Source organism: Sprattus sprattus (assembly GCF_963457725.1).
Source record: "Sprattus sprattus genome assembly, chromosome: 4".
In the NCBI taxonomy this organism is placed as follows: domain Eukaryota; kingdom Metazoa; phylum Chordata; class Actinopteri; order Clupeiformes; family Clupeidae; genus Sprattus; species Sprattus sprattus.
The window spans coordinates 22382959-22410157 of NC_137923.1; the positions used below are offsets into that span (position 1 = coordinate 22382959).

At 43.9% G+C, this 27199-nt stretch overlaps 1 protein-coding gene across 1 annotated transcript in view; it reads left to right on the forward strand.

Annotated features, from left to right (window-relative positions):
• Positions 1-27199, forward strand: part of galntl6 (polypeptide N-acetylgalactosaminyltransferase like 6) — a gene marked incomplete at both ends in the record, with an annotated part of 153948 nt that overhangs the window by 101197 nt on the left and 25552 nt on the right. Inside the window, one exon of the mRNA XM_080837759.1 lies at positions 23258-23443. Coding sequence (XP_080693885.1) covers positions 23258-23443 — 186 coding nt within the window. The remainder of the gene's footprint in view (positions 1-23257; positions 23444-27199) is intronic.

Consider the following 27199-nt stretch of genomic DNA (forward strand, 5'->3'; position numbering starts at 1 on the left):
TTCAATAAGTTAAAGGTTCACTAGGAACCTCCAGCCACGAGCTGTCAGACAGCTGGGGTCCATTTTCAGTGAATCCGGCCGTGATCTGTTCAGTGCAAGCTTGATGTAACGTCGCGCCCGACGCCCCCTCACATCGATGGGATTCCCCGGGGATCCCCAGTGACGTCAGTCGCGGCCTTCCTGATCTGGCAGAAGCATACACCACAGCAAAAGTAATTCATTAAGACTCAGTCGGTACCAATACATGACACACCACAACACAGGGCACCGTATTAGGACGGCAGAGCTACTTCCCTTTATGTTGGGTATTGAGAACATTTGAGTTGTCTACAACGTTGGTTCCTCATGGTGTCAATGACTCCTCGTCAGTGTAGTTTCTTTGGTTCCGGTAACGGCAAACAGCAGACCTCGGATAACCAGGGCCAGGGATCAACACTCCGCTTAGCCACGTACACAGTATTAATGAACATTCAAAGATAAAAGAAGGCTTATGTCCCTTTGCTCAGGGAGTTCTCCGGTATGATGGCGTGTTCTCGTCTGCTACCTCCGTGGTTCCTCCGGTTTGTTTCCTTTCGTTTCGTCCGTCTGCCTGGTCGGTCGGTTGGTTGGTCGGTTGGTTCGTCACCTTCTCGTGGTCCCCGCCGGGCACCCTGTGTGTTTGCAGCTTCCTCTTTTTATATCCCTCCTCTTTGCCCCTCGCTCCCGCAGATAGGTCGGTAAATGACTGTCCAGGTAATTAGTCCAGGTGAAAGTAATTGAGTAATCCGTGAGCCCTAATGGGAAGTCTGTGGGAAATAGCCTAGTGTTCTGTGCAAATCACACAGTGCACATTATGGGAAGATCACACAGTGTACAGCAAACATAGATCACACAGTGAACAGTGAACAAAAGAGCATCATACATTTTACGAGCACAGCACACTATTCACAGCAAACTGACCACTTAACTATTCACCTACAGTCCCAATAGGCTGACACATGTAGAGGTCCAGGACGCTCACGGGTGGCTTTGCGTGTCTCTGCTGACATCCAGACACGTGATGGCACATGCCACACATGAAGGGCAGCACATCTGCCAATGAAATGCTATTTACAGGGCAGTTTACGTTGAGAGCTCTGGCGCTGGTTGTGCTCAGTCTCTGTGTTCTCTGGCCCGGATGATAGCTAAGCACACCTTCATCTCCGTGTCCGAGAGCTTCCTCTCCCTCTCTCAGTTGGCTGTGCTGCACTTTCAGGGCAATCGCTGGCAGCCAAGCAAATGCAGAGAGACGTGCTGTCCCCATCCTCACAGCTGAACCTTCACAGCCACATTCATCAGTCAGGCGTACCAGTGAATTGAAAGCGGCGTTCACACTAATGCTAAACAGGTTGTCCGGTCCTATTCACAGAACACACCATTCCATGGCAGCCTTGGCTCTCCTGCCTGTGCCTTTGGATGACTGTAAAATCTGAATGTACTTTAATGCAGATACTGTCCACTGGGTCAGTGTCAGGGTCAGGGTCAGGCATCGTTTCAGACATGAGAGAATGGAGAAATGCAGACCACTGTGGACAGAACCTTTGAAAGTAATCGCTTTTACACCCTGAATGAAATGCCCCAATGCCAATACTGAACAGCAAGTGGGTCATGAATAATTTCATGTGCTGTGGATACAGCACGGCAGAACCAGGCACTCTCATTTCATTGGAGATATATCACACGTGAAAATGTGCTCTGTCGTAGGTGATACATACATGGTGTACCTGTATTTAACTGCAGTAAAGCAGAACCTTCTGAAGCTCCCGATATCCTACTGGGGCCTGGAACCTTCAGTCCCCTGATTAGGCTTGCCGAGGAGGAGCAGTCGAGGAGAGAGCGTGCCTTACACATCTGAAATTTCTTGGCATATTGCCCAATCATCTGGTGGTCTCAGAAGCAATTACATCTCTGCCTCAGATGGGGCTGCCAATTCAACCCCCTTTCCCCCTGTAGATGTGGGATGAGAATTACAGGATTTCATCTTCACAGAACAATCCATACGCCCATCTCTGCACAGCATTGGGAAGGCCCAAGCAGGAGCAAGAAGCCCAAATCCATACCTTATACATATACAGTATGCATGCATTTCTTTGCATTTATGTTGTTTTTCTCTCAACTCATCCCGTCCTCACTCTCAGATCAGCTTACAGGTTCTACAAAGAGCTTCTGTGGAAAAAAAAGATCAGTTGAAGGATAGTGTTCATCTCCATCTTAAGAGAATAAGAAGAGGATAAGCCAAAGGAAAATGTCACTGCAACTCAAAAGCTTCTTGATGAAGCTGCTTGGCTTCAGTGTTGCTGTGGCCACCACGTAGGTCAGATGTGTGCCATCAAGGCTGGAGCTGGCTCTGAGGCTGGGTCATGCCATAGGGAGCTGTCTCTGCCTGCTGCAGGAAGAATCCATGGGGTACAGTTTAAATGCTGCTGGTCATTTCTATACCAGGCGTGAGTTGTTTTCTTGACGTTAGGTTTCATTTGACAGGTATTTCTTTCATTTGATTCAGCTGCTTGCTGTTGGGTGGATTTGCTGGAGCATAAGCAGACGGTATTCTTACCCATCGTGTCATGTTTTCCAGGAAACAATACCATCCAAACACAGGCTCAGGAAAAAGCTATCTGTTGAAGCTTGGGAAGAATGAAAAAGAAGCTCCATGTTTGACATGTGGCCATTAGTCACTGTGTAGAACTGCCTCGAAAACCGAAATAACCGCAGGCACATTATTCACACGGTGATGGTTTCCGTTTCACTGGCCCTCTTGTGACAACATTTTTGCTGGGCTAGAAACCTGTGAGGATCTGTCAGTGTTTATTGGAGCTGAGGCTTCCCACATTCATGATGCATCCATCTGCCTAAGTACACTGCTTTGTGTGGCTTGCAGATTTGACTTTGTGGAGGACGTGTGTGTGTGTGTGTGTTTGTGTGTGTGTGTGTGTGTGTGTGTGTGTGTTTCCAAGACTCTTCTCCCTTGCTGACTGCCATCATTCAGCCTTGACATATTCAGTTAGGCACGGTGATTGTTCTTAAACAGACCTTGAAGGGTTTGTTTTCCCTGAACGGATGTCAAGGATAATTGTGTGCGAGTGTTGGAGTGGTTCACTTGAATTAATGAAACCCATAGCGTGCGCGTTCATAGCCCGACTTCACTGTCATTTTTCTTGTAGCATGTTGTTGTAATGGCACCGCAGTGAAGTTATTTAAATTCAGACCCATACACACGCTCTCTCTGTCTCTCTCTCACACACACACACACACACACACACACACATGAGAGAGAGATTGATGCACAGAAACTAAATTCAAGTTCAATACATGCACAACCTATATAATGAAACACAGAAGTAGGAAAGCAAGTAGTGTCAAGGAAAGTAATGCATTTTGAATAAGCTAACAGGCACACGTCTGATGTACAGTCATGCACTGATTAAATGTATCATGAATATAATTATTTTACCATAACTATTTGTCCCTTCGTCCAGCAACCTGGTTCATATATAGAATGGAAACCAGCTCTGCACACTAGCCCCCAACAACAGCTCAGACCACACATGTTATCTATTTTCTTTGTGTGTGTCTCTCTCTCGTACACGCACACATACACACACACACACACACTCAAACACACCCGGCAGCTGTAATTGAGTGTGTCAGACCGGGTTGGGGTGATGGAGGATGGACAGTGGAGTGGAATGTCGGGCTTTGTCCATCTCCTCTCTATCAGTGTGTAATCACAGCTGGCGAGGTCACCATCTCCCACCTAAGCAACGGGCCTTGCTCAGTGGCGCTCTCTGTCCGTCCCGTCAAGCCTATCCCGCTCAACGACAAAACACAGAAGCCACAGAAATCTAGGACCCAGTATGGAGGATATAGAAAATCATTCATGATAATTCTTTTTAGACATAGATTTTTAGACATAGATTCTCTATATGTATGTTTATATATACATGTATTTATATTAGTGCTGTCAGTTAAACACGTTATTAACGGTATTAACACAAACGCATTTTAACGCCGTTAGATTGACATTCTCAAACTGTATAGTAGGCTAACGTTACGTTTGATTGAATGGTGAGCGTGATATGGCGAAATGGATGATAAAAAGCTTTGAATGGAAATTTTTGAATGGAAATGGATGATAAAAAGCTTTGAATGGAAAAAGCTTTGAATGGATTCATTTTGAGTTAACTACGACATAAATGCGATTAATCGCGATAAATATTGTAATCGTTTGACAGCACTAATATATATATATACTGAATATATCATAATCATATATCATAATGATATCATATCTATTTATATATCATTATTATTATATATCATATCTTTGTCAGTGTTTCTACTGCTTCAACGCTGCCACATACAGTACATACAGTGCCCTCCACAATTATTGGCACCCTTAGTGAATGTGACCAAATCATGCTATGAAAAAATATATCTTTGCTGTTTATCATCTTGGTCTTTCCCTCAAAATATTCACAAAAATCGTACCTTTTCATCGAAGTAAAATTCTTGAAAGAAATCATTTTTTTGACATTACATAAAATATTTTTCTCCAAAACATGGGTGCCACAATTATTGGCACCCCTAGAAAATCCTATAATTAAAATCTAACTGAAGTATATTACCAGTCATGTTTTAAATTTTTGAGTTCACCTGTTTCATTAGGAACTCTTAAGTGGTCAACCATGGCTTCCTGCTTCACTGAGGTATAAATATGAGGTGAGGTGACACAGGCCAAATACCCTTAGTCATTCATCAAGATGGGTAAGACAAAAGAACTCAGTGTCAAAGTGCAACAAAAACTTGTTGAGCTGCTGAAAACCGGATTTAGGGAAATAAGAAAATATCTAAACAGTTGGAAATACCCACTTCCACAATCAGGGCAATAGTTAAGAAGTTAAAAGCGACAGGAGATGTAAGAAATCTGCCTGAAAGAGGACCTATCTGTAAATTAACCCCACGCACCGTGAGGAGGATGGTTCGACTGGTAAAAGAATCTCCAAGGATCACAGCTGGATAATTGCAGAGGTTAGTTAAGTCCTGGGGTCAGAAAGTCTCCAGAACTACCATCAGACTGCACCTACATCACGACAAGTTGTTTTTGAGGGTTATCAGAAAAAAGCCTCTGCTGTCAATCAACAACAAACTAAAGTGCCTACAGTTTGCCAAATGTAAGTCAGACTTTTATATTAGAGTTATATGGTCAGATGAGATCAAAATAAGGCTTCTTGGCAACAAACATCAGAGGTGGGTTTTCTCTGATGTTGTTGTTCTTCCAAAGGCAATGGACATCTTGTTAGGATACATGGTATCATGTACTCCATCAAATACCAGCAGATATTAAATAAAAACCTAAAAGCCCCCCTCTAGGAAGCTTAAAATGGGCCGTGGTTTGACAATGGTCAATGATCCGAAGCACACCTCAAAATCACAAAAATGGTTCACCGACAGCAGAATAAAGGTTTTGCCATGGCCATCACAGTCCCCAGACCTAAACCCCATAGAAAATCTGTGGGAAGAGCTGAAGCCGAATCTGCAAATGTGTTGACGTCAGAATCTGAAGGATCTACAGAGATACTGTACGTAGGAATGGTCTCAGGTCTGTGCCCTGTGTTCACCAACCTCATTGTGCATTATAGGAGAAGACTTGGAGCTGTTATCTTGGCAAAGGGTGGCTGCTCAAAACATTAAATTAAGGGGTGCCAATAATTGTGGCACACCTGTTTAGGAGAATAGTATTTATTTAATGAAAAAAAAAAATATATACTATATTTCAATAATTTTATTTCAATGAAAAGGTAAGATTTTTGTAAATATTTTGAGTGAAAGACCAAGAGGATAAACAGCAAACAAATATTTTTTCATAGCCTGTTTTGGGCACATTCACTAAGGGTGCCAATAATTGCGGAGGGCACTGTATGCTTGTTCTTTGCCTCCATCCCCAATCAGCATCCAGTCATCCGATTTCTGCCCCTACTGATGCCTTCCTCTGCATGTCGGTGGACAGACACACAGAAATGTGGGGAATTCGATTTCAGTGGTTATCACTGGTCTCCTGCCATTGTGGATTATTTTTTAATTACATCATAATCCTCGAACAATGCTGGTTTGATTGCAGTGCGAGCCAGATGTGACTTCATTAGTTTAGGGGATGCGGCCCTGCGTTCCCTCTCCCTGCGTAATGGCGCTGCGGCAGCGCATTTATGCAGGGCCTTGCGTTACAAAATTCAGGGGTACTCAGGGGTGTTTGGTTGGCAGTGTTCTCTTTCATCGCTATCTAATGCGACTCTGCCGGATGCCAAATGCATGTTTTTTTCTCTCTCTCTCTTTCTGACAGACCACCCATGGAAAATTCTCACACCTCCCCCTTGGATTCCGGCCTGTTTGGCTATTAAGCACAGGTCAAAGTTTGGGCTTTAATTTCAGGGATGGGGAAATCAGAGGCGTATGCAAAAATGTCTTCCTTTTTTTTTAAATCCAGTATTTAATTGAATTTCAGCAGATGTTGCATCGGATTGGCACAGCACAGTGTCTCTGCAGGCTGTTGGCAGCGATTAAGACGAATTTGAAGGTTTTTTGCGCTCGCTATTTTTATTTTATTTTTTCACAGGCATCTTTGCAGTAGTTCCTGGAAATGAATAATGTTTTTTCGAGTGGACTGGCCTTATCCTTCAGGGATGCTCTGTTCGAGAACACGTCCCCCTCTTTACGCAGAGGTCTCCTGACTCGCACACACACACTACATGGGTTGCGGGTTTTCCACTCGTTTTAAACAAGCTACACGGATCAGCCTTTCAAGGGATTCATAAAGGCAAGGCATATCTGGTGATTACCAAACTGGTGATTATCCAGTGTTAATCCCTTTAAAAGTACATTTCACATTCACTGTAAGGGCTTTTGTTGGGGAATGCATTATAACCATTCAGCAGGACGTGTGAAGTGGTTTTATCCATAGAGCCATTATCTTGCAGTTCACTGGGACAAATGAGCATTTTACCATCAGAGATGTATTTTCATTAGTCAGCCTACTTGGAAGATTAATCAAATCACTTTGATCACTTGGATAAAGTAGTTATTTTTCATTTGCATTTAGAGATGCCAAGCCATGTGATAAGGATGAGAAGCATTTGTGTTCTCCATTAAGTGGGTTTGTGTCTTCTGTTTGTGTTTGAATATAGTCATTATGAATGGTAAATGTTTATTCAGAGAGAGAGAGAGAGGGAGATAGGGATGTAAATTAAGTGCACTGTGAAGAGGCGAGGTATGAGTGGAGTATTTCACAGTCTGGCTAAACTGGCGCTGTACCAGTTTATTGAGGTCTGATTCATAGCGTGGCTCCTCAGTAAAGAGAGAGAGACAGAGAGGTAGCTGTACCAGAAAATAAATAAATTAATTAATTAATTAAAACAACATTTTGTGTGGAGGTATGTGAGGACACTGCAAAAAGAGGAACCAACCCTCAGCGCTCATACAAATATGCCTTTGCTATTCTTGTCTTTGTTTTCATCACTCATATCAAGAACAACTTGCTGCAACAGGCTGCGTGAAATGTTTTCTTTGGGGGGAGCAGGGAGACCTGTTTGTTCTCGGGAAGTTGAAAGTTGCCACAAGGCCACAAAGTCATATCGTGTAGTTAATAGAAGTAGATATATATCTCACTCTTCTTCACGTTGAGGGAGCTCTCTGGAGCTGTCTGTCAGTAATTATTTGCTCTGCGAACCGAAGCAATGCCCATAGTTTTGAAACACAGCCGCCAAACTGGGAGACTAAAAAAAAAACACAGGATCTCAATTCTCAGGCAAAGGCTAAACCAGTTCAGCCTAAGCCTCGAATGGAAAAAAAAAGTTTTTTGTAAGACCCTGTCGGACGCAGGTTTGTAGACAGTAGGAGCAGTGTGGCCAAGCAACCGCGCTAGATTATCTTGGACACGTTAGGAAAGGTCAGGCTCCTCAGCACCTGGCCGCAGGCACTTTCTAGCAGCCTCCATCGGCCCCCGCCAGCTCACCCCTCCAAGGGAAGGGCTTTGGACTTCAGAAGCCAACTTCACGTCTGTTAGCAGCCATAAAAGAGAGATTTTTCACTCTCCTCCCCATCTTTCTCTCCCCCTATCTTTCTCTCTCTCGCTCTGTCTCACTCTCCTTCTCTCCTCTCTCCAACTCCTCCTCTTGGCAACGGTGTTAGTGGCTCTCTGTGCGTTTCCAGATGACTTCTATTTGTCCTGTTCCAAGTCCATCTGTTCTCCACTGGCTGGGCCTGCACTGCCACTGGCTAATTAAGCCATTATTTAGGGAGACGCTTCATTATATGCCTCTTGCCTGCTTCCTTTGCCACAGTTATTAAGCATAACCTGGCTGGTAGGAGATAAGACAGAGAGAGGGAGCGATAGGGAGCACATTGGTAGAGACAGATCGTTCCTTGCACTTTCCTTTAATTTTGATTTTACACACAGAATTGCCCAACACACCCATTTATTTCCTTGTTTGTTATACATTGGCAGAATAGCAAAAAAAAAAATAATTGCACAAATAAACCGAAATGAGTGTTTGTGCACAAATGTTTTCCAGCAAATAGAAACCTAGGGCTGTCATAATTATAGTACGCGTGCATAAACAGATGAAATGCAACGGCCTTTCCAATTACAGTATTGCAAATAAATAAATGTAACCACTACATTGTATGAGCTTTTTTGATTATAATTCAAATGAGCATTGTTCTTGTACTACAATGTTTGGAATTACATCTTTTTGGCATCGTTTACATTGTCAGACAGAAGCAGTTGTAGCTCAAATTGGACAGTCTTGAGGTCGTGTGCTAGTAATGGTCAGTACCACTAGGGGGTGCTCCAGAAACTGTTCTGTGACCGGTCAATGTGTTCCATGACTGGTCAATGCCTCCGGCACCTTGCATTAATTGCTTGGGGCACAGGCTCACAGAACAATTAAGTTGGTCTGTTTAAACATTTTCAGAACATAAAATACTGTGACAAGAATTTAGAAAGCCAATGCAAGGTAATGCAACGTATAATGAAAAACACAAATAGACATTATAAAAGGAACAGAAAATGCGGAAAATTAAAACATTTCAAAAGTTAACCAACTCTTAAATATTTATATTAAATGTAATCTTTAGGTTGAAGTCTATTAAGTTACCTTGATGTAGACTAAATCAGCTAGTCTACCACGTAACCCAATTACACTTCCATTGCAGCATGTTTGGCTAGTTTGGTAGTTACTGGAAAGTGTAGGTTAGCCTGTGTATGATGAGTGAGAGTGAGTAGTGGTGTTACATAATGTTAGCGATTAGCCTGTCAGCTAGCTAAAATGTTCAGATGAAGAGCTGCATTGATCTGTTTGCCTCGACTATGATAATGTAATGTTAAAACAACAATCAATGTTTATGTAGACACTTGTTGTCGCTATAGTCATCTTTTATTCATATAAATGTTTTCATGCTATATGAAGCCTGTTTCCTCTGCCATCTTGGCCAGACTTTTTTATTAGTCCCGCCCCTCACCGCTCACAAACTTCACCCAGATATAATTTGCACCAGGGGGAGCTACAGGGTATGGTTACTTATGGGCAGTGCCTCTGACACCTTGCACTAAGCGCAAATTGGGACCGGAACTCTCATGGCAAACTCCAGCAGTTAGAGCAAGGTGCTGCAGGCATTGACTGGTAATGGAATACATTGACCAATCACGGAACAGACTCTTCAGCTCTCCCTAGAGGCACTTTCCAGCAGTTAGTGCAAGGTCCCGGCATGGCCGGTGACGGAACACATTGACCAGTCACAAAACAGACTCCGGAGCTCCCCCTAGTGGCACTAAGCCAGAGGTATTGACCGGTCATGGAAGCCATCGTGGAAGCATTGACTGGTCACGGAGCAGACTCTGGACCTTGGTGCCGGCGTTATTGACAGGTCACGGAGGCCATGCTGGAGGCATTGACCAACCACGAAACATACTCTGGACCTCCCCCTAGTGGTACTAACCAGTATTAGCACACAGCCTCAAGAAGGACCAGTTTGCGCTACAATCCCTCTCTTGTCAGGTGTGGAACCACCCAGTTTATATGGATAATTTATCACCATGTGTTTCATGTTGTAGAGAAGCTCACTCATTATAAGAAGTCACTATTGGCCCTTTGTCTGGGGCGTTCCTGTGTTTAATTTTGTCCTCTGATTCACTTTTCCTCCTTAATCCACCGCACACACATATGACGTGATTGCTTGTTGGCGTGAAAGCCATGTTGGAATTCAGGGTTCATTGTAGACACTTCAGGATGGAGGCACTGCCTACCCCGAGTGGAGGTGTAGGGTCTGAGAACATTTCAATTGTAACAGGGTAAAAACTCAACTTAACCAGTTTGTCTTGACAAAACTGAAGCAAGCAAAGCACCGGTGATGCATTCAAACTCTCTGGTAATTATAATAGCCTTCTTTCTAGCCAGCTTTCTCCATAGAGGTTGCATTGACAGACAGAGCAAGAGGCAGGCAATTACCACAGGTCACATATGCCAGAGCATTGTCACCAAACAGATCCACACAAAACTCCCACCCGCGACACAGTACTAATTAGCCAGCCATTGTAAATAGTGGCATGTGTTTTCTGCTCAAAAGGCAGACCATGAAAAAAAAAAGTCGATGGGCTGCCATGTGTTACCAACCAGTTTTGACTTTGCATAAAGCATCTGAGCTCATTCTGAAACCTCAATTAAATGGAGCTAACAGCAGTATAGCCACCAAGCCCACGATTATGTTTCTGTCTAGCATGGGCTTTCAAACAGTATTTGCCGCTGTATGTCTTGCAAAGTTTGAATAAATGTGACATTTATGTGAATACAGTTTTCTATGTAAAATTAGAGATAATATTCCTTAAATGCAATTGCAAGTTTTCAAAATGCAATGAATTTGCAGAATAGGCTATCAGTTGTATTCCCTCATCATTTACAGACGAGTTGTCTTGATAAATAAGGTACCGGTATTAGCTAAACAGCCATAGACAGCTTCAGCTTTTGGATTATTGACATTCGAACTATTCCATTTGTTTGTGTTTCTAAGGATGAGTGTCGATTTCGCAGAAGGCCAATCAAGATAATTACACCCTATAGATTTTTTTGTTTATGTTTTTCAGATAATTATGAGCCTTCTCTGTGCATCTCTGTTATTATAAAGTCCGGGTTTCAGTGAGTGGAACATCGTACAGCCATGTGTTTCATGTACCTTTCGGAGCAGCGGAATGGAAATCATTTGATTACACTGGTAGTATCATTTGCACAATGCTTTCCCTTATGGACCTGGAGTGTTTGAATTGTTCCACATGAAAAGTGTTGGAATGTAATAGCAAATTCTTGCAGACATACACACGCATACACACGCACACACACACACACACACACACACACACACACACACACACACACACACACACACACACACACACACACACACACACACACACACACACACACACACACACACACACATTCACACGTACACGTATTCTGACATAAGTTCACACCTCTCATTCTCCTTATTTATGGAGTATTTCACCCATGTTAACAGACCTGATTACAATGTATTATCACTCATTAAAGCGTAAGAGGCACAGCCACACAAAGGCCGTTATGCAGTCACACTGGCATTACTCTCTTATTACGCACGGAGGGAAATGCAATGTTTTAATATGATGTGCAAATGAAATGGCTCGTAAAGGGCAGATTTATGGAGACCTCCTGCTCAGGCACATCATATAGGGACATTAAAATGTCCCTGTTGCTACAGTAAAAGCTGTGCTTGGTGAGCTATGGCAGACAGAAAGTGCTGTGCATACATACACACACACACGCGTGCACACGCACAAACACAGGCACACACACACACATAGGCACGTGTACACATAAACACACAGATAGCCAGAGCAAGTTCAAGCTCACACACACACAGGGCCCTAATTTGATAGTTGCATACTGCGGGTTCTTACAAGCAACAAAGAAGGGCATTGCATAAAGCTATTCTGATTACTTGGGCACATTCATTAGATAATTGTATAACATGTGCACAGACCTAAACGCCTTCAAGGGCAAACCGACGGCTCATTTACGTGTGTCTGATCATAAAAGAAAGTGTTCTATGGATATTGTTTTGAGGAAGGCATTCTGCCACTTCCTTTTTTGATATGTAACCTGAATCTTGGTTTTCAACATCTGGCAGGCGCATTTAATCTAATCTCTACACAACTGTCTGACAGCATAATATTGACCACTCAGTAACTAAATTGACCAATCATTTAACTCAACAAAATGTGTAACCATAAGGCTACGCAGGCTATGCGACCACGCTCAGTGCCACACAGACACAATATGGACAATCTGTTCCCTGTTGCTGTGACCATGTCCCCTGAATAGAGAGCAGTGTGTGCAGTGAAAGGCAAAGCAAACACACTGTGTCTCACACAGGTCTTCTAGAACTTTCTTCTTGTGCACTTCTATTAGGATCTTTAGTCTCTCTCTCTCTCTCTCTCCCTCTCACTCTCAATCCCTTTCTCTTCTCTGCTGTTTCAGAGAATAGATCATGAGAGGTAGGCACTCTCTTGAACTCGAATCAACCTTGGATGATATGGTGTCTTTCTGTGTGTATGTGTGTGTGTTTTTATACAGGATGGATATACATTCACTTCTCTACAGTTTGACCACATGAGGTTAAAAGGTTTAGAGATTCTGGGTGCTGTCAGCCTCACCATTCACACTCACAAAGTTAGTTGCTAAACAGCTCTATAGCCGTCTAACACTGCTCCACAGTGTGTAAGCTAGGAGGTTGGAAAGTGCACTCAAAGTGTGATGAAAGTGTTTGTTGTTGTTGTGTGGGTGTGTGTGTGTGTGTGTGTGTGTGTGCGTGCATGTGTGTTTGTATGAACAGCACTTTCTGTATGTATGTGTGTGTGTGTGTGTGTGTGTGTGTGTGTGTGTGTGTGTGTGTGTGTGTGTGTGTGTGTGTGTGTGTGTGTGTGTGTGTGTGTGTGTGTGTGTGTGTGTGTGTGTGTGTGTGTATGTATGTATGCAAGGGCGTAACCATGGTATAGACATTGGGGGGGTCCAAATTAATATTTAGTTTTACGTGCATTGCCTACAATTATATATTTATATATGAAAATTCGCACATTTAGAACATAGTTTTGAGGACTACATTGACCATTTTAATTCACATCTAAAGGAATAGTGTAATTTCTCCAAGATATTATGTTCTAAATGTGCAAATGGTAGGCCTAGATTAAAACCAATGTTGTAAGGCTGTCTAGTCTCACATTAAAATTTCAAACCTGATCACCCGCATGTCCAGAGCATGTCCCTGTCTGGCCACTGCTTTCAGCATGCCTGTCTTGTTACCCCTTGTCATTTTATCAGAAGAACAGCAACATACCTTCATGGCATATTTTAGGGGGGCTAAGCTCCTGGATAAAACCCATTATTTATTTTTTTTACCCAGGAAAACTAGGGGGGTCTGGGGGCATGGTCCCCCATAAGATTTTTTTGAAAATATCCTTTTAAATAGTGTCAACTATTGGGTTTTAAAGAGAAATTAACACATTTATAACAATACAAATTTTGAAGACATCTACTGAGATAGGTGCTAATTATACTGTAGCATGATAGGGATTTGCAGCTCAAGTGAGTAGGTTAACGTTGTAGGCTAGAGTTCACTAGCTAGTTATAGCTGGCGGAGCTACTGAATAGGGTAGCATACCCGCAGGATCAATGAACAGGCATGATAAAAGAGAGCCACAACATCTACCATTTACTCGAGATGATTTAACCATTTAGTTTATTTTACTATTTTAAACTTCATGTGCTTTACCTTTTTATCCAGCAGCTGGTTATGGCAGCTTTCACCAGCTTGGGTTGGACAGTCGCCCAAGTCTGTTTACTAGACGTTATCACTGTCTGCACGCTCGCGAGGCTCACAACTCCGTGCACTTGCCACAACAGTCTCATACAGGCGGGAGTCCTGTGCTACTCGGGACTATTTTATTTCTAACTCTAAAAATTAAACAAAATAAGTTCACAAAATCGGTTGCAAGGTGTGAATTTGGCGATCTAAAAAAAAAGCCCCTGGTTTATGATCTATCATTTTATATTCTGATTTTATGAGGCTACACGTTTTATCTGCTTACACATTAAGCTCTGTATCAACTTACTTACTGTCTGGAAAAAAACGTGTGTCCAGTTTTCTCTCCGCTTTTTAAATAACCTTAATTTCTCCATTACTCTACCTCCTCTCCACCAACGTTACTTAATTTGATCTCCACTGACTGGCGAAAAAGTGTTAGGTAACCATGACAACCCAAAATGACGCGAGGTGGATTCACACAAGGGTACAATTAGGAGGAAAGAGTCACACACTTATGTTTTTCTTAACAAACGGAAATACATTGAAAATAAATAGGACATAACGAGAGACCGATCCATTGACAGGGTAAATTAAAGGAGAACATATATTTAACATATTTCTGCTGTATATTGGGGGGGACAGATTGGTATTTTCTCACACGTCCCCCCCAAAGAATGCGTGGTTTCGCCCTTGTATGTATGTATGTATGTGTGTGAGCATAGACTTTTCTTAGTTACCCAGTGGCTATCTCCCGGAGTAGACCTAACATCCTTTGATGAATTGCTGTTGGATCTTTCTATATTCATCCCAGTCTTGCAAAGACAATAACACACACACACACACACACACACACACACACACACACACACACACACACACACACACACACACACACACACACCCCATACGTGCACTGTCATCTCTTTTCAAACTATCCTGCTTTGTGCTCTCCTCTCTCTGAAGCACCCAATCAAAGGCAGTCAGCTCCATCTGATTTGAAGGTCATGTAGATATCACCAGTGATTTTTCTCCAGACGGATTCGTCCTTGCCTGCCTTTCTTATGCAAATGAACAGCAACAGTCTACAGGGGGGACTTTAAGCAGTAGACATTTTGTAACTATCATTTTGTTTCTCTCTCATAACAGTGGTAGTGAGCTATAAGAGGAGTTAATTCAGATCAAGCAACCAAGCAACTAACTGTGTGTGTGGATTTATGTAGAGAACACATTTGATGTGATCTTTTATGCATCCTCATCAGGTTCCACTGCATACTGTGGGGTTGTGTAGTGGGATAGACAGGAAATGTTGAAATTGTCTGAAGTCGAACCGAAACAGACCTTCTTGTCAAAGCTAAAGCGAGCGAAGCACCAGTGACTGCAGTATTAGAGGTGTATGATGCATTCAACCTCTCTGGTAATGGCCATGGCCTTCTCTTTAGCCAGCTGGGGGTTTTCATTGACAGACAGATCAGGAGGCAGAGTGCAAAAGGGTATTCTTTCAATTACCTACTTCTCTCTATATCCGTTAATGCTTCGTTATATATTTTTTGATTCGCACTAGTTTTGCTGAGCTCTGTGTGTCGCTCGACTGTCTCCCATGGGGCCAGGCTGAAGATATTCTGTGTCATTCAGGGGAGTCTTTGTTCCTGGGAGTCTTTGGAATCTGACTGGATAGAGGAGTTCTCACCTTCAGTGTTGCTCAATGGACCTAGGACGGAAAGACAACGTACGCTGACCCAACACTAACATAAAGAAAACAGAAGAAGACCTCCGTCTTGCTTCTTTCACCTCTTTTTTTTATGCGCTGTCATCATGAATCAATAGTTTCAGCTTTTGTTCACAGCTCTAAGGGTGCACACACCATGATAGTTACATTCAGGCCTGTCCAATGCAAAACTCCTGAATGAGTTACCTGAATGAAATAGAATATCAATTACTCCTATCCTTTGGTCTACTAACCCCCCTCCCCTTCCACTGATTCTACTGCAGGTGAAGGTATTTGGTGTAAATCCACACCTCTCTACATTATTTTTATTTGCCAGGGGTAAAACAATCCAGTGATAGTGCTCACTCTTCACCTCTCCCCCTCCATGACATGCTATCTGACATGCCCCACACCTAGTGTGTGCTTCTGTTTAATGAGTGACTCGCTGGTTTGGAATCAAAAGTAAATATCAAAGGATTTGTGTGTGTGTTTGTGTGTGAGTGTGTGTGTGTGTGTGTGTGTGTGTGTGTGTGTGTGTGTGTGTGTGTGTGTGTGTGTGTGTGTGTGTGTGTGTGTGTGTGTGTGTGTGTGTGTGTGTGTGTGTGTGTGTGTGTGTGTGTGTGTGTGTGTGTGTAGGTACTGGGTTCATGTGAGAATTGGATTATGGATTGGGCCCAATCCTACAAAGAGTGGTGTTACAACCTGAGTAATCAATAGCACTCGCACACTTGAAGAGGAAAGTGGGCCTCAGGATAAGCTACTGTTGATGTGCTTGGGAGGGTTTATGGTGCTATAAGCACAGGTACACTTACACATGAACATATAGAGACATTGCACATCTCACACACACACACACACATGCACACACACACACACACACACAAATACACACACACACACATAAACACACACACACAAACACACACACAAACACACACACACACACACACACACACACACACACACACACACATACACATATGCATTAGACTCCCATATGCTATCTGAATTCTGTAAAGGTTTAATTTTTAATTTAGTGTAAAAACTGTATGGAGACTAGGAAAGCTGCTAAATGCCTTTGCATGAATAGATTTTTCAAGGATTTCATTGCAGTTCCTCTGGGCATTTGGTCCTTCATTATGATATTCATGTTATGCATTCAGAGTAACAGAGCTGAATTAGAGGGAGAAAGGTGGGCAGCTGATTATCGCAAGTGGGACTAAAACAGTAGAGGCAGCTGATTTTGCGAGTGGGACTCAAACGGTAGAGGCAGCTGATTTGGCAAAGGCGCTTTCAGAGGAGAAGATGATACCCTCCACTCCAGCCTCCTAAGCAGGGCCGTGTCTAACGAATGGGCTGACCGGGCTGCAGCCCCGGGCCTCGCCACCAGGGGGGCCTCAGGTCGCCCGATGTCGAGTGAGTCAACGGCACCGCACCGCGCATAACATTAGAAACATTCAGAGTGAAACAAATTATAATGCGCGAAAATGTCCGGTCAAAGAAAGCACGAGAGTGGGGCCAAAAGACTGGTCCGTGGACCGTGACCTTATAATCGCAAAAGCCCTCAAGTGCAAAGTAAGACTGAAGAAGATTAATTCACATTTCTAAACTTTGCTTTGGTTTGCACCACATCATTAAGACAGGGATAAACGCTTTTAATAACGCGCTTTCAAATACGATGATGCAGGTAACAAGCCAGGCTTCCCGGTTCCATCTAAATAGGCCTAATAAAACGTAAATTCTTTCAGCAATTGAAGATGTATGAGTTTTTATCCTCACGCATATCGCTGCAGATTAGGCTAATTCATTGAAAATTATAGACAAATTATGTGCAAGCCAGTTAGACATAGCTAAGTGAAATGTTTTAGCTTAGCTATAGAATCTTCCATTTTCGCAGTCATGGTCAAATATTAGTGTAGAGGTTTTCACTGAGGTTTTTTGTCAGATCAGCAGGACTTAATAGGTTCTACACTCAGTCCAGTTTGTGAGGTATTGCGCAATCTGAGATGAAGCACAGCTCGTCGTTGCCTCATCGTCTTGCTGTCTCCTGTCTGTTTGAACAGGACATGCGCAAATTGAGCGATTTTGATTATAAAACTGCTCGAAATGATTGGAATCATGCAGAAAATACAGTTATATCAGAGACCAGTAGAAAATATTTATTTCCTTTGATCGTTATTTGTTTTTTTACTGATGACAGGTGAAGCTCTGCCTCCCCTGACCGCACGTCGGTGCTCTCGCATAGAAAGTGCAACTTTCGAGGCTTAAAAATAAACATTCAATTTCTAGTCTTTTTTACACGTAGTAAGTTTCAATAACTCCATACCATTACATATCGACATTCAAGGAGCAAAGATGAGACGTCGTCGTGTGGTGAGAACTGATAGAAAATCGATAACAACAACAATCGCCCCGTTTTCTTTATTTTTTGTAACCTACAATAAATACAGCAGGATTCCAGTCAATGGAAAAATGGCCTCTCCCCACCGGCGATTGTTGTTGTTTACGATTTTCTATCAGTTCTCACCACACAACGACGTCTCATCTTTGCTCCTTGAATCACTATATGTAATGGTATGGAGTTATTGAAACTTACTACGTGTAAAAAAGACTAGAAATGGAATGTTTATTTTTCATTGAATGTTTGCATAAAGTTGCACTGGGTGCCTTTAAACTGATCATATTTATAGAGTGGTTCTGTGGACTTTAAAACACTGATGTGACAGTGCACCTGGCGTGGGTTTGTGTGCGTGTCACGATGTGCGTCGGGGCGATATAGGGGCCTCATCCTGGTAATTAGCCCCAGGCCTCAAAATGTCTTAATCCGGCCCTGCTCCTAAGGCCTAGTGAGAGAGGCCAGTGCTGATGGGGTAAATGGGAACCGACTCGTCCCAAGTCCCATAACAGCAGCTGCTGTCTCCATCCAGTGAGAATGATTTCAAAACCGGTAAAACTAGAAAATGAATTAAAGCCCTCACAGGACCTAGCCACAACAGAAGAAGGATTCTCTCTCTATCTCTCCTTCTCTCTCTCTCTCTCTCTCTCTCTCTCTCTCTCTCTCTCTCTCTCTCTCTCTCTTTCTCTCTCTGTCTCTCTCTCTCCTCGAGTCAATGTTTATTTGTTACTTTGTTTGCTTGTCATAGGTCCAAGTGCCGTTGCTTTGATATTGCTTGTGTGTTTTGCGAGTGCTACTCCCCAGGCCACAATAACAAGTGTATGCCCCCGAGCCCGATCTCCATGGGCTTATGATTCAACCCAGGCGGGGGGGAAAAAAACACAAACAGCCAAGCGTGGCGTCTGAGGCGGTGTCTTTTCCATGTGCCAGTTTGTGTTTCTGTGCCCATTCCTTCCAGATCCTCCCCGGCGAGCAAACCTCATTCAAGCTTCCTCTTTAAATCACAGAATATAATGAATTGGGAGTGGGGTCTGAGCATTGATCTGAGAAGAGAGGTGGAACAAGGTAGTGCGTGTCTTCTTCACAGGCAAGGCTGCTGGAATAAATTGTAGGCAGAGAGAAGATGGAGGGGGAGGGGGGGGGGTCTTTTTTCCCTATGTGCCAAAAGCTCACACTGTGTTAGCAGTTGAGGCGAAGCTGATGGATAAGTACGGAAATTACTGTTTTACTCCAAATTGTGCCATTCTGAACTGCAGACTTGTGTTCTCTTCTAACCCTGAGAGAGAGAGAGAGACAGAGAGGGATGGGGGAGAGAGAGAGACAGAGAGGGGAGAGCGAAAGAGCGGGAGAGAGAGAGGGATGGGGGAGAGAGAGACAGACAGAGAGGGGAGAGACAGCAGGTGAGAGAAAGACTTTAAATGGACAGGAGAGAGTAGGACAGGAGAGAGGTGTTAACAGAGGTGATTCACCTGTATTAATAGGCTCATTACAGCGGGTCTCTTCCTGGGGACTCACGGCTGTCACTGGGGGGAAAAGGAACCGTGTCCCTCTTGGAGTTCATGTACCTTGGTTGTTTTTCAAACAGCCACAGCGCTCGTTGCATTGTTGTTCAAGAAGATAGGATATTAATGGATGCCTGTGACAATTGCAAAGCCACACTTTCAATTTTCATGATGATATTGCTTTGACATTGGTACAAGTCTGAGCACATTTGTGGAGAATATGTGGCTAGTGTTTTGACCTACCGGTAATCAAATGTTCCCCCGTCCCCAAGTCATTTTCCAATTGCTTTGATTCAGAGACGAGTATAGCATCAACATATTGAATGACTCCAAGGGCATGCCCCTCGCTCAGCCGACTTGCCTCTCTCCTCTCTGGATTCAAATGCTGGGCTTTTCCCTGGCATTGTTTTTCGGCCTCTCTAATTAGATGGTAAGCCCTGCATGGGAGTCTAGATGTCCCCCTGTGGCTTTCTGATTAAAAGCAAAATGTGGAAAAGCTGGTGCCGTTTTTTTGATTTGTGCAGCGTGTTTTAGGATGCCCCGTGTTGTGCCTGACCCCAGCAGGGCTGCTGAATAATGGGCCGGGGGTAGAGCCATCTCACCACTACAGACAGTCTGCCTAAACACACACACACATTCAGGATAAAACGGCCCATGCATAATTATTTCCCCCTCCTACAGATTCTCTCTCTCTCTCTCTCTCTCTCTCTCTCTCTCTCTCTCTCTCTCTCTCTCTCTCTCTCTCTGTGCTTTTAATGGAATATTTACAAGTCTTTTAAGGAGTCATGTTGAAAAGAATAAGCATTATATGGAGAATAGTGACAATTTTGTAAAAAATGTACGCCGATAAACTTAGTTCCCACTTTCCATAATCTCCACATCACAGGCTCTTTGTAAACCATAGGCAAACTTACAGCACTTTAACGAGACTGTTGACAGGAGGTTTCGTCTTGCAACTCTTGGTGTTGCCGTCAGGGTGTTAATGTGCATGTGTGTGTGTGTGTGTGTGTGTGTGTGTGTGTGTGTGTGTGTGTGTGTGTGTGTGTGTGTGTTGGGGATGAGGCAGGGCAAAGGGTGATGTTTGAAGCTTAGCTGAAGTCCTGACTCCGTCAGGATCGCTTTCACAGTGCCAACTCATTGGGTGCTCTGACGAGACTCAGCAAAGGGGACTCGGGGATGATGAAGGGATCGACAGAAGGAGGGAAGGGAATGAAATCATCCCACGGAAGAGAGAAAAGGAAACACCTCAAAGGGGGCTGAACCTGCAAGACATCAAAGCAGGGGAACAACTTTGCTGCCCTTCATCATAGCTTGTCACGGCTGGGAGACCGCTGGGAGGTGAAACTTTGCCTGCTCTGTAACTGTTTATTTGTCACTTCCTCCTGCCCGCCGCCGCCTGCCTGCCTGCCTGCCTGACACACATCACCCTCAATGATTTACGACCTCGTTTAATCAGCCGCTCGGAGCGTGGCGCCAGACACATTTCCTCTCCTGTTCAGAAAATTCCCCCCGGCTCGCGCCCGACCCCACCCTTCTGCGCCCTCCATGTCCGCTAACAACTACGCAGGCCAGGCCCCAAACTGGAAAACTTTTCTTTTTTTAAGAAAGGACATACATTTCTTTTATGATTATCATTTTCTGCCTGTAGACAGTCGAGAGGGAGATGCCAAGGCACTCATATTGCCCCTGTCGGTTTTATTGAGGCCATTTGTTTGGCTTTGGGATTTAAGGAGAGTTTTGGGGGAACAGAAAAAGAGTGGGAGAGAAAGGAAGAAAGATGGATCAGGAGAAAAAGAGAAAGAGAGAGAGAGAAGGTGTGGGAGGATAAAATAAAAGTGTGGAGTGCAACTTTTGGTGGTGGTGACTTTGGCGGAGTTTATGAGGTGTGGTCTGGCCCTCAGGCCCAGCGCGTGTCTGTCTGTATGTCTGACTGCCTATCTGTCTTTCTGGAGCTCCCTCAGGTGTGGCCATGACCTCAAAGAGGAGGGATGGCACTGCCACTCTCTGTCCTGCCCTCAGGGCCTCATCCAATCAGCTGTCAGCACCAGCAGGTGCCCTCCTGGGAAGATGCCCCGCATGCCCCGCCCGTCTTTTCTCCCCGCTGGCAAAGGCAGCGTCTAATGTCCTATCGCTGTCCGGACCTCTCGCTCATTCTCTCTCACTTGTTCTCTCTCGCTCGCTGTCTTTTCGCTCTCCCTAAAGGTGTCACTGTCTCTGCAGACATCTCGACGCCCATTTAGCATTCAGAGGAAGAAGGCTCTGTTATGCAAAGGGGTTTTGGATTATGGATCATTATTTTTTATGAGTTAATAATTCAGGACAGGTATATTTCACCGCATCTGTAGATGCAGTTAAAAGACACTGATTGAATCAGGTCTTTTTAGCCTTAAGTCACATCAGCACTGCAAGAAGGGTGGGGTTGGGGGTGCGGAGCGGGGCACCTCCTGGGTTTAGCTGTAGCCGGGAGCAAAGACATTTATTCTTAATTGCTGTCAGAACTGATGCAGCACCAGACGCAGCATTTCTCTGCTGGCAGTAACTCTGACCTCTGCTGTCCAGTGCAGACTCTTGTCTCTCCCCACCTGCGGGTGGTGACATGGTATACATTTTGCTGCATTATTCAGGCTTCAATGACAGATGTTGCGGAGCGGCATGCGACATTTGTTGATGTTAAATGCCTTCGGGCATGCCGCCGATCAGAACACGCCATTGGCAGAGCGAGCCGTCCTTCCGTGAATTAACATGCAATTGCTCCTATTCCTGCACGAGTCATTTCTCGACACGTCTTTTCTCTCTCACTAATCCTGGGTCTGCTGCTAAAAAAGCGGCGTGTCTAATCGAGGGGGCACAGGCAGAGGCGGTGTCTGCAGAGCAGTGATAGGCCCTGGCACAGGTATTAATGCCCTGCATTTGAATAATGCACAAACGCGGGACACGGTACGCTGAAAGTCCTGCTGTGTTGGAAATGAACAAATAATGCGTGTCGAGATAAAACTACCCCTGCCTAGACGGAGGCGCGGACGACTGCTGCCACATTGCGCCATTCTCCCTGCGCATTTAGAAAAGGGTCAAACTCATTACTTCAGTATTGCCAAGCAGCAAAGAGAAGAGAAGCGCTGGAGGGGTCTTTGTCTTTGTTTCCGAGTTTTGATTTGGTGTCTCCTGAGTTCTTGAATTGAAGTGACACAATGCGCTGTGGTATGACTGTGTTTGTATTCCTTTTGCTTCATGTTACTAATTCGAATGATGACTTTAGTCTGTTTTATGACAAAGATACTGTTCCATTTCTACACCAACCAGCTCCAGTGTAGCCCAATGTATAAGCCTGTAAAAGAGCCAACCTCTGTGGCTGCAGCAAATGAGTCACAGGTGTTTGCTTTTTAATATGCAGGAAACCAGGACCAATTCCGCTATTCAATTAAGTTTTAATAGCAGGGGAATCTTAGGGGACGTTAAACATCAATGCTCCGAAGAGGGTGCAAAAGAATGGTGAAACAATACTGTGATTAGATTAACACATCACTGCAACTCCCTGTCCACCTCTCTCTCTCTCTCTCTCTCTCTCTCTCTCTCTCTCTATCTCTCTCTCTCTCTCCCCCTCTGTATCTGTTGCTTCTGTGATGAACAGTATACACAGTAATGTTCGGGATCAGCACAGCTGTAGATGATGATTTTCAGATGTTATGATTTTCTTTCCTATTCACACCCATTGATCTCTGTGTCTCTGTCGTCCCATGTTCCTCTCTTTCACAGAACACCTGAAGGATCATCTGGAGGAGTACATGGCCCGTTTTCCTAAGGTGCGGATTGTGCGAACCAAAAAGCGTGAGGGTCTGATCCGCACTCGTCTGCTGGGTGCCTCCGTGGCCAAGGGAGAGGTGCTCACCTTCCTGGACTCCCACTGCGAGGCCAACGTCAACTGGCTGCCTCCGCTGCTCGGTAAGAACAGATAAAGATGCGCTTACTCCAGGGAAAACTCACCGTGGAGAGAAACAGAGATAGTGAGGGAGGGAGAAAAGAGGCAGGAGGGGAGAGAAGGGGCGAAATCTGTCATCTTTTTCTCGATTGCCGATTTTATTTTACTTTTCTTTTTTCCATCACAAAACAGCTGTGACTGGCAAAAATGCAGCAAAGATTTCCTTGTTTGGCTTTGGCTTATCTGTGCTTGCTAAATTGGTCAATTTCACAAAACCCAAATGCCTTTCTTGTTCAAAGCTTTTTTTTCCAACTCTTTGTTTTTTTCCCCACACTCCATCTCATTGTGATAAATAACCAATCAGAAGTTCTCATCTCTCCCACCCCCTTTCTTCCACCATTTACTCTCGAATCCCCCCCACCCACCAACCCACCAGTCAGCATGGTGCGGAGAGGCACCCAGAGCCCCCTGTGGAGAGCTGGCCCACTGAGGCTAGCGTGTAGCCCTAAACACAGACACCGGTTTCCAGCCTGTGCTCAGCTTCCAGAAACGTGTTTTTAAAGTGTCCTGTCAGATCAGAGACACGCATTGCCAAGGGAATTAAAAGCGTGTTCGCAGTGCGCACATCAATGCATCAGGCACCAAGTTGTGTAACGTCATCAGAGCTCCAGGCGTGAGCTACGTGTGGCCTCTCAACTTGTTACTGGAAAGAAAGAGAAAGCGAATGAGAAACCGAGGCACAGTGGGACAGAGATGAGAGAAAGAGAGAGAGACAAAAAAAGAAAGAAAGAGGGAGAGGGAGATGCGAAAGGCAGAAAAGGGGGGCACGCAGTATGGAGCACTTTAATTGGCGTCGTTGAGGCGGCTCCAGTTTTGAGAGGCGTGCTGGGCTGAAGGATGGCGTCCATGATTAGAGCGTATAAGGTATGAGGGAATGGGGACTGCAGCGTTACTGTTACGAGCACATCCAGGACCAAAGGCTTTCACAGCCCCCTCATGGTCCCTCTCGTCTCCTGCTCACCTCACCTTACCTCGCCTTGAGCGGCCTTCCTTCGTCTTACCATTTGTTAAACTTGAGGCCAGCCATCGGGTTTAGATGTGAAGCAAAGATCTCGTTAGCGCTTCAGAGGGCTGTGAAGAAAAAACGTTCTCCTTCCTCGGATCACTCAGCGTTGCCGGATCCGAGGTGATCAAAGGAAATTATGTATGTCAGACATAAGGAAAGGGAAACCAGGAGATGGAAAAGAAGGTGTGCTTACAGTTGGTGGCTTCATCGATCCAAACTTTGGGAAGAGCTAGACTTTAGTTTTGCCTCAACTCTAAGGGCACATGGTCACACACAAACACACACACACACACACACACACACACACATACACACACACACACACACATACACACACACGCACATACGCACACACACCCACATCTCTATGGAGAGCCTATGTATCTATAGCACATGCATAGACACACTCACACATACGTGCTCTGAATGCTATTATAAGAATCCAGTCATGTCCACCCACGCATCGCTCACCTCAAGCTTGGCCATATCCTATTTGTTTTCACATCTCTCCTGCACCTTCCATCACGTGTGTCAGTTCCAGTGGTGGAATGTAACGAAGTATTTTTACTTCGTTACTGTACTTCGTTACATTTTTACGTATCTGTACTTTACTTAAGTAAAAATAATAGTGCATACTTTTTACTTTTACTTCGTTACATTTTGCAGGTATTATCTATACTTTTACTCCGCTACATTTCTACAATATGTGTCGTTATTCGTTACATTTTATGAACAGTTTCGCCAACATGTTGCCTACACAAAAATATGGATTGCGTTGCTTTAGGACGTTTCAGCCAATCAGGTGGCTCTATCAGCTCCAACGACAGCAGAGTGTGTATTTGGCAGCAGCAGCAGCACTACGGTAGCCTTGCCTGTTTTGCTTAAACATTCGACAAACAGCCTGACTAAAGGCCGAATTATGCTCTGTTTTAGACGTAACGCGTAAGCACGTAATTTACACAAGGAACTTGTTTTAGACAAGTTTTGATTTAAGGTTAGTTTTAGACGCAGAGCCGTGTTGCAAGGCTTGTGACGTGTTGCGTGTTGCAAAGCAAATTGACGCCAGAACTGTAGATTTTTTTTTGAGTTAAGTAAGCCTATTTATTGCAGCAGGACAAAGGAAAAAAACTTACCGGAACATGAAAGTGTAGTGGGCGAAAGGCTTGATGTTATGAATACATGTGTTACACAAAATACAAATGTTGGCAATTCAGTACCAGTGGCGAAAAAGACAGCACATGACGCAAAAGTTTGTTTATTGACATCTTTTAATGACTGCGACAGGCTTTAAAACGATGTGTTTATGAGTTACATTATTCAAAGATGAGGTGGTAAACAGCGAAAGAATCTCATCATGTTGTCAATGCTGGTAACTACAATGGTGCTGGCCACAACGGCAGGTTACTGTTAACTTTTGTATGAGCAGACCGGGCTCATTCTATCAAACTCGCTGGTGCAATTGATGGATTCACGTCAATATAAACTCAATGAAAGATATCACCATGACTCACAAGGGCGGAAAATGAATATGAAAGTACCTATTTGTTCGTGAATGACCACATTCTCTCCAAACAATCGCGGGTGAGAATGGGATATTCGCGGTAATTTGAGCGTCCTTATAAGTGTTTAAAGAGGATTTGTAAAGGAGTTCATGTCTTCGGACCTCTTCTGTTATGTTTGTTCCTAATCCATAAGAAAAGGCTTGTGAAACGGTCTGCAGGGTATTCATGATTTAAAAAAATGTCTGGGTCTAAAAAAGACTGTATGCTATTGCTATGAAACGTGAGACTCTGTGTGAAAGGCTGTGGTAGCCGGCCAATCACAGCCTTTGCGAGCTGTGTAGGGCCGTAGTGTTTTAGTCGCATAGTCAGGAATTTTGGGCGACGCACTTAAGCACGTAAGGGGGGGTATTTTACAGCGCAAGGGGGGGTTGTGTATCTTGCGTGCTTACGCGTTACGTCTAAAACAGAGCATAATTCGGCCTTTACAAACAACTTTTCAGCATGGATTCAGAGTCAGCCTCATCTGAGGACATGTTCAAGTTCAGAGGCCCCAAGAATAACCCGTGGAGGTTTCAGTGCGTTTCCTGTCTACCTCAAAAAATCGCCTTCAAATTTGGAGAAACAGGTCAAATTATGCGGAGTTCTTGCTATGCTAAGTTAATGTCTATGACTTTTGCATATCGTATGCGGTTACTGACATGATTTTATACTGTTATCTAGCAAAAATAAATGTTGACATACAGCAATAGCATCAAAATAACACGATTGTACCTTGATTATTTATTTAACGTAGTGGTAAGATAAAGCTGGTAGTTTAGCAATGTCAAGCTAACGTGAAGATTTTTGTATTGACTGGTTATTGCCTGGCATGCAAACCTAATGCCTAGTCTTGGGTTACTCAATATGTTTTTTTTCTTCCTTTTCTGCAATCAATAGAGCATAAAACTCTGCATTGACCAGTTTAACAACTCCATTTGTTTTTCATGTTTCATATTTCCATTTTTTTACACGTTTACAATTAAATAAAAGATTAAAAGATATAAAATTGTGTCTTTATTGGTTTGGCTTAATGGTATTAACTTTGCAAATAATCCCTGGTAGATAACTTGTCATCTGCAGAATTGTAAGATTATGGGCCCTATCTTGCCGATCAGAAACGCAAGTAGGACGGCGCCAAGCGCAAGTAGCTGTGTGGGCGGCTCTATGGCGCA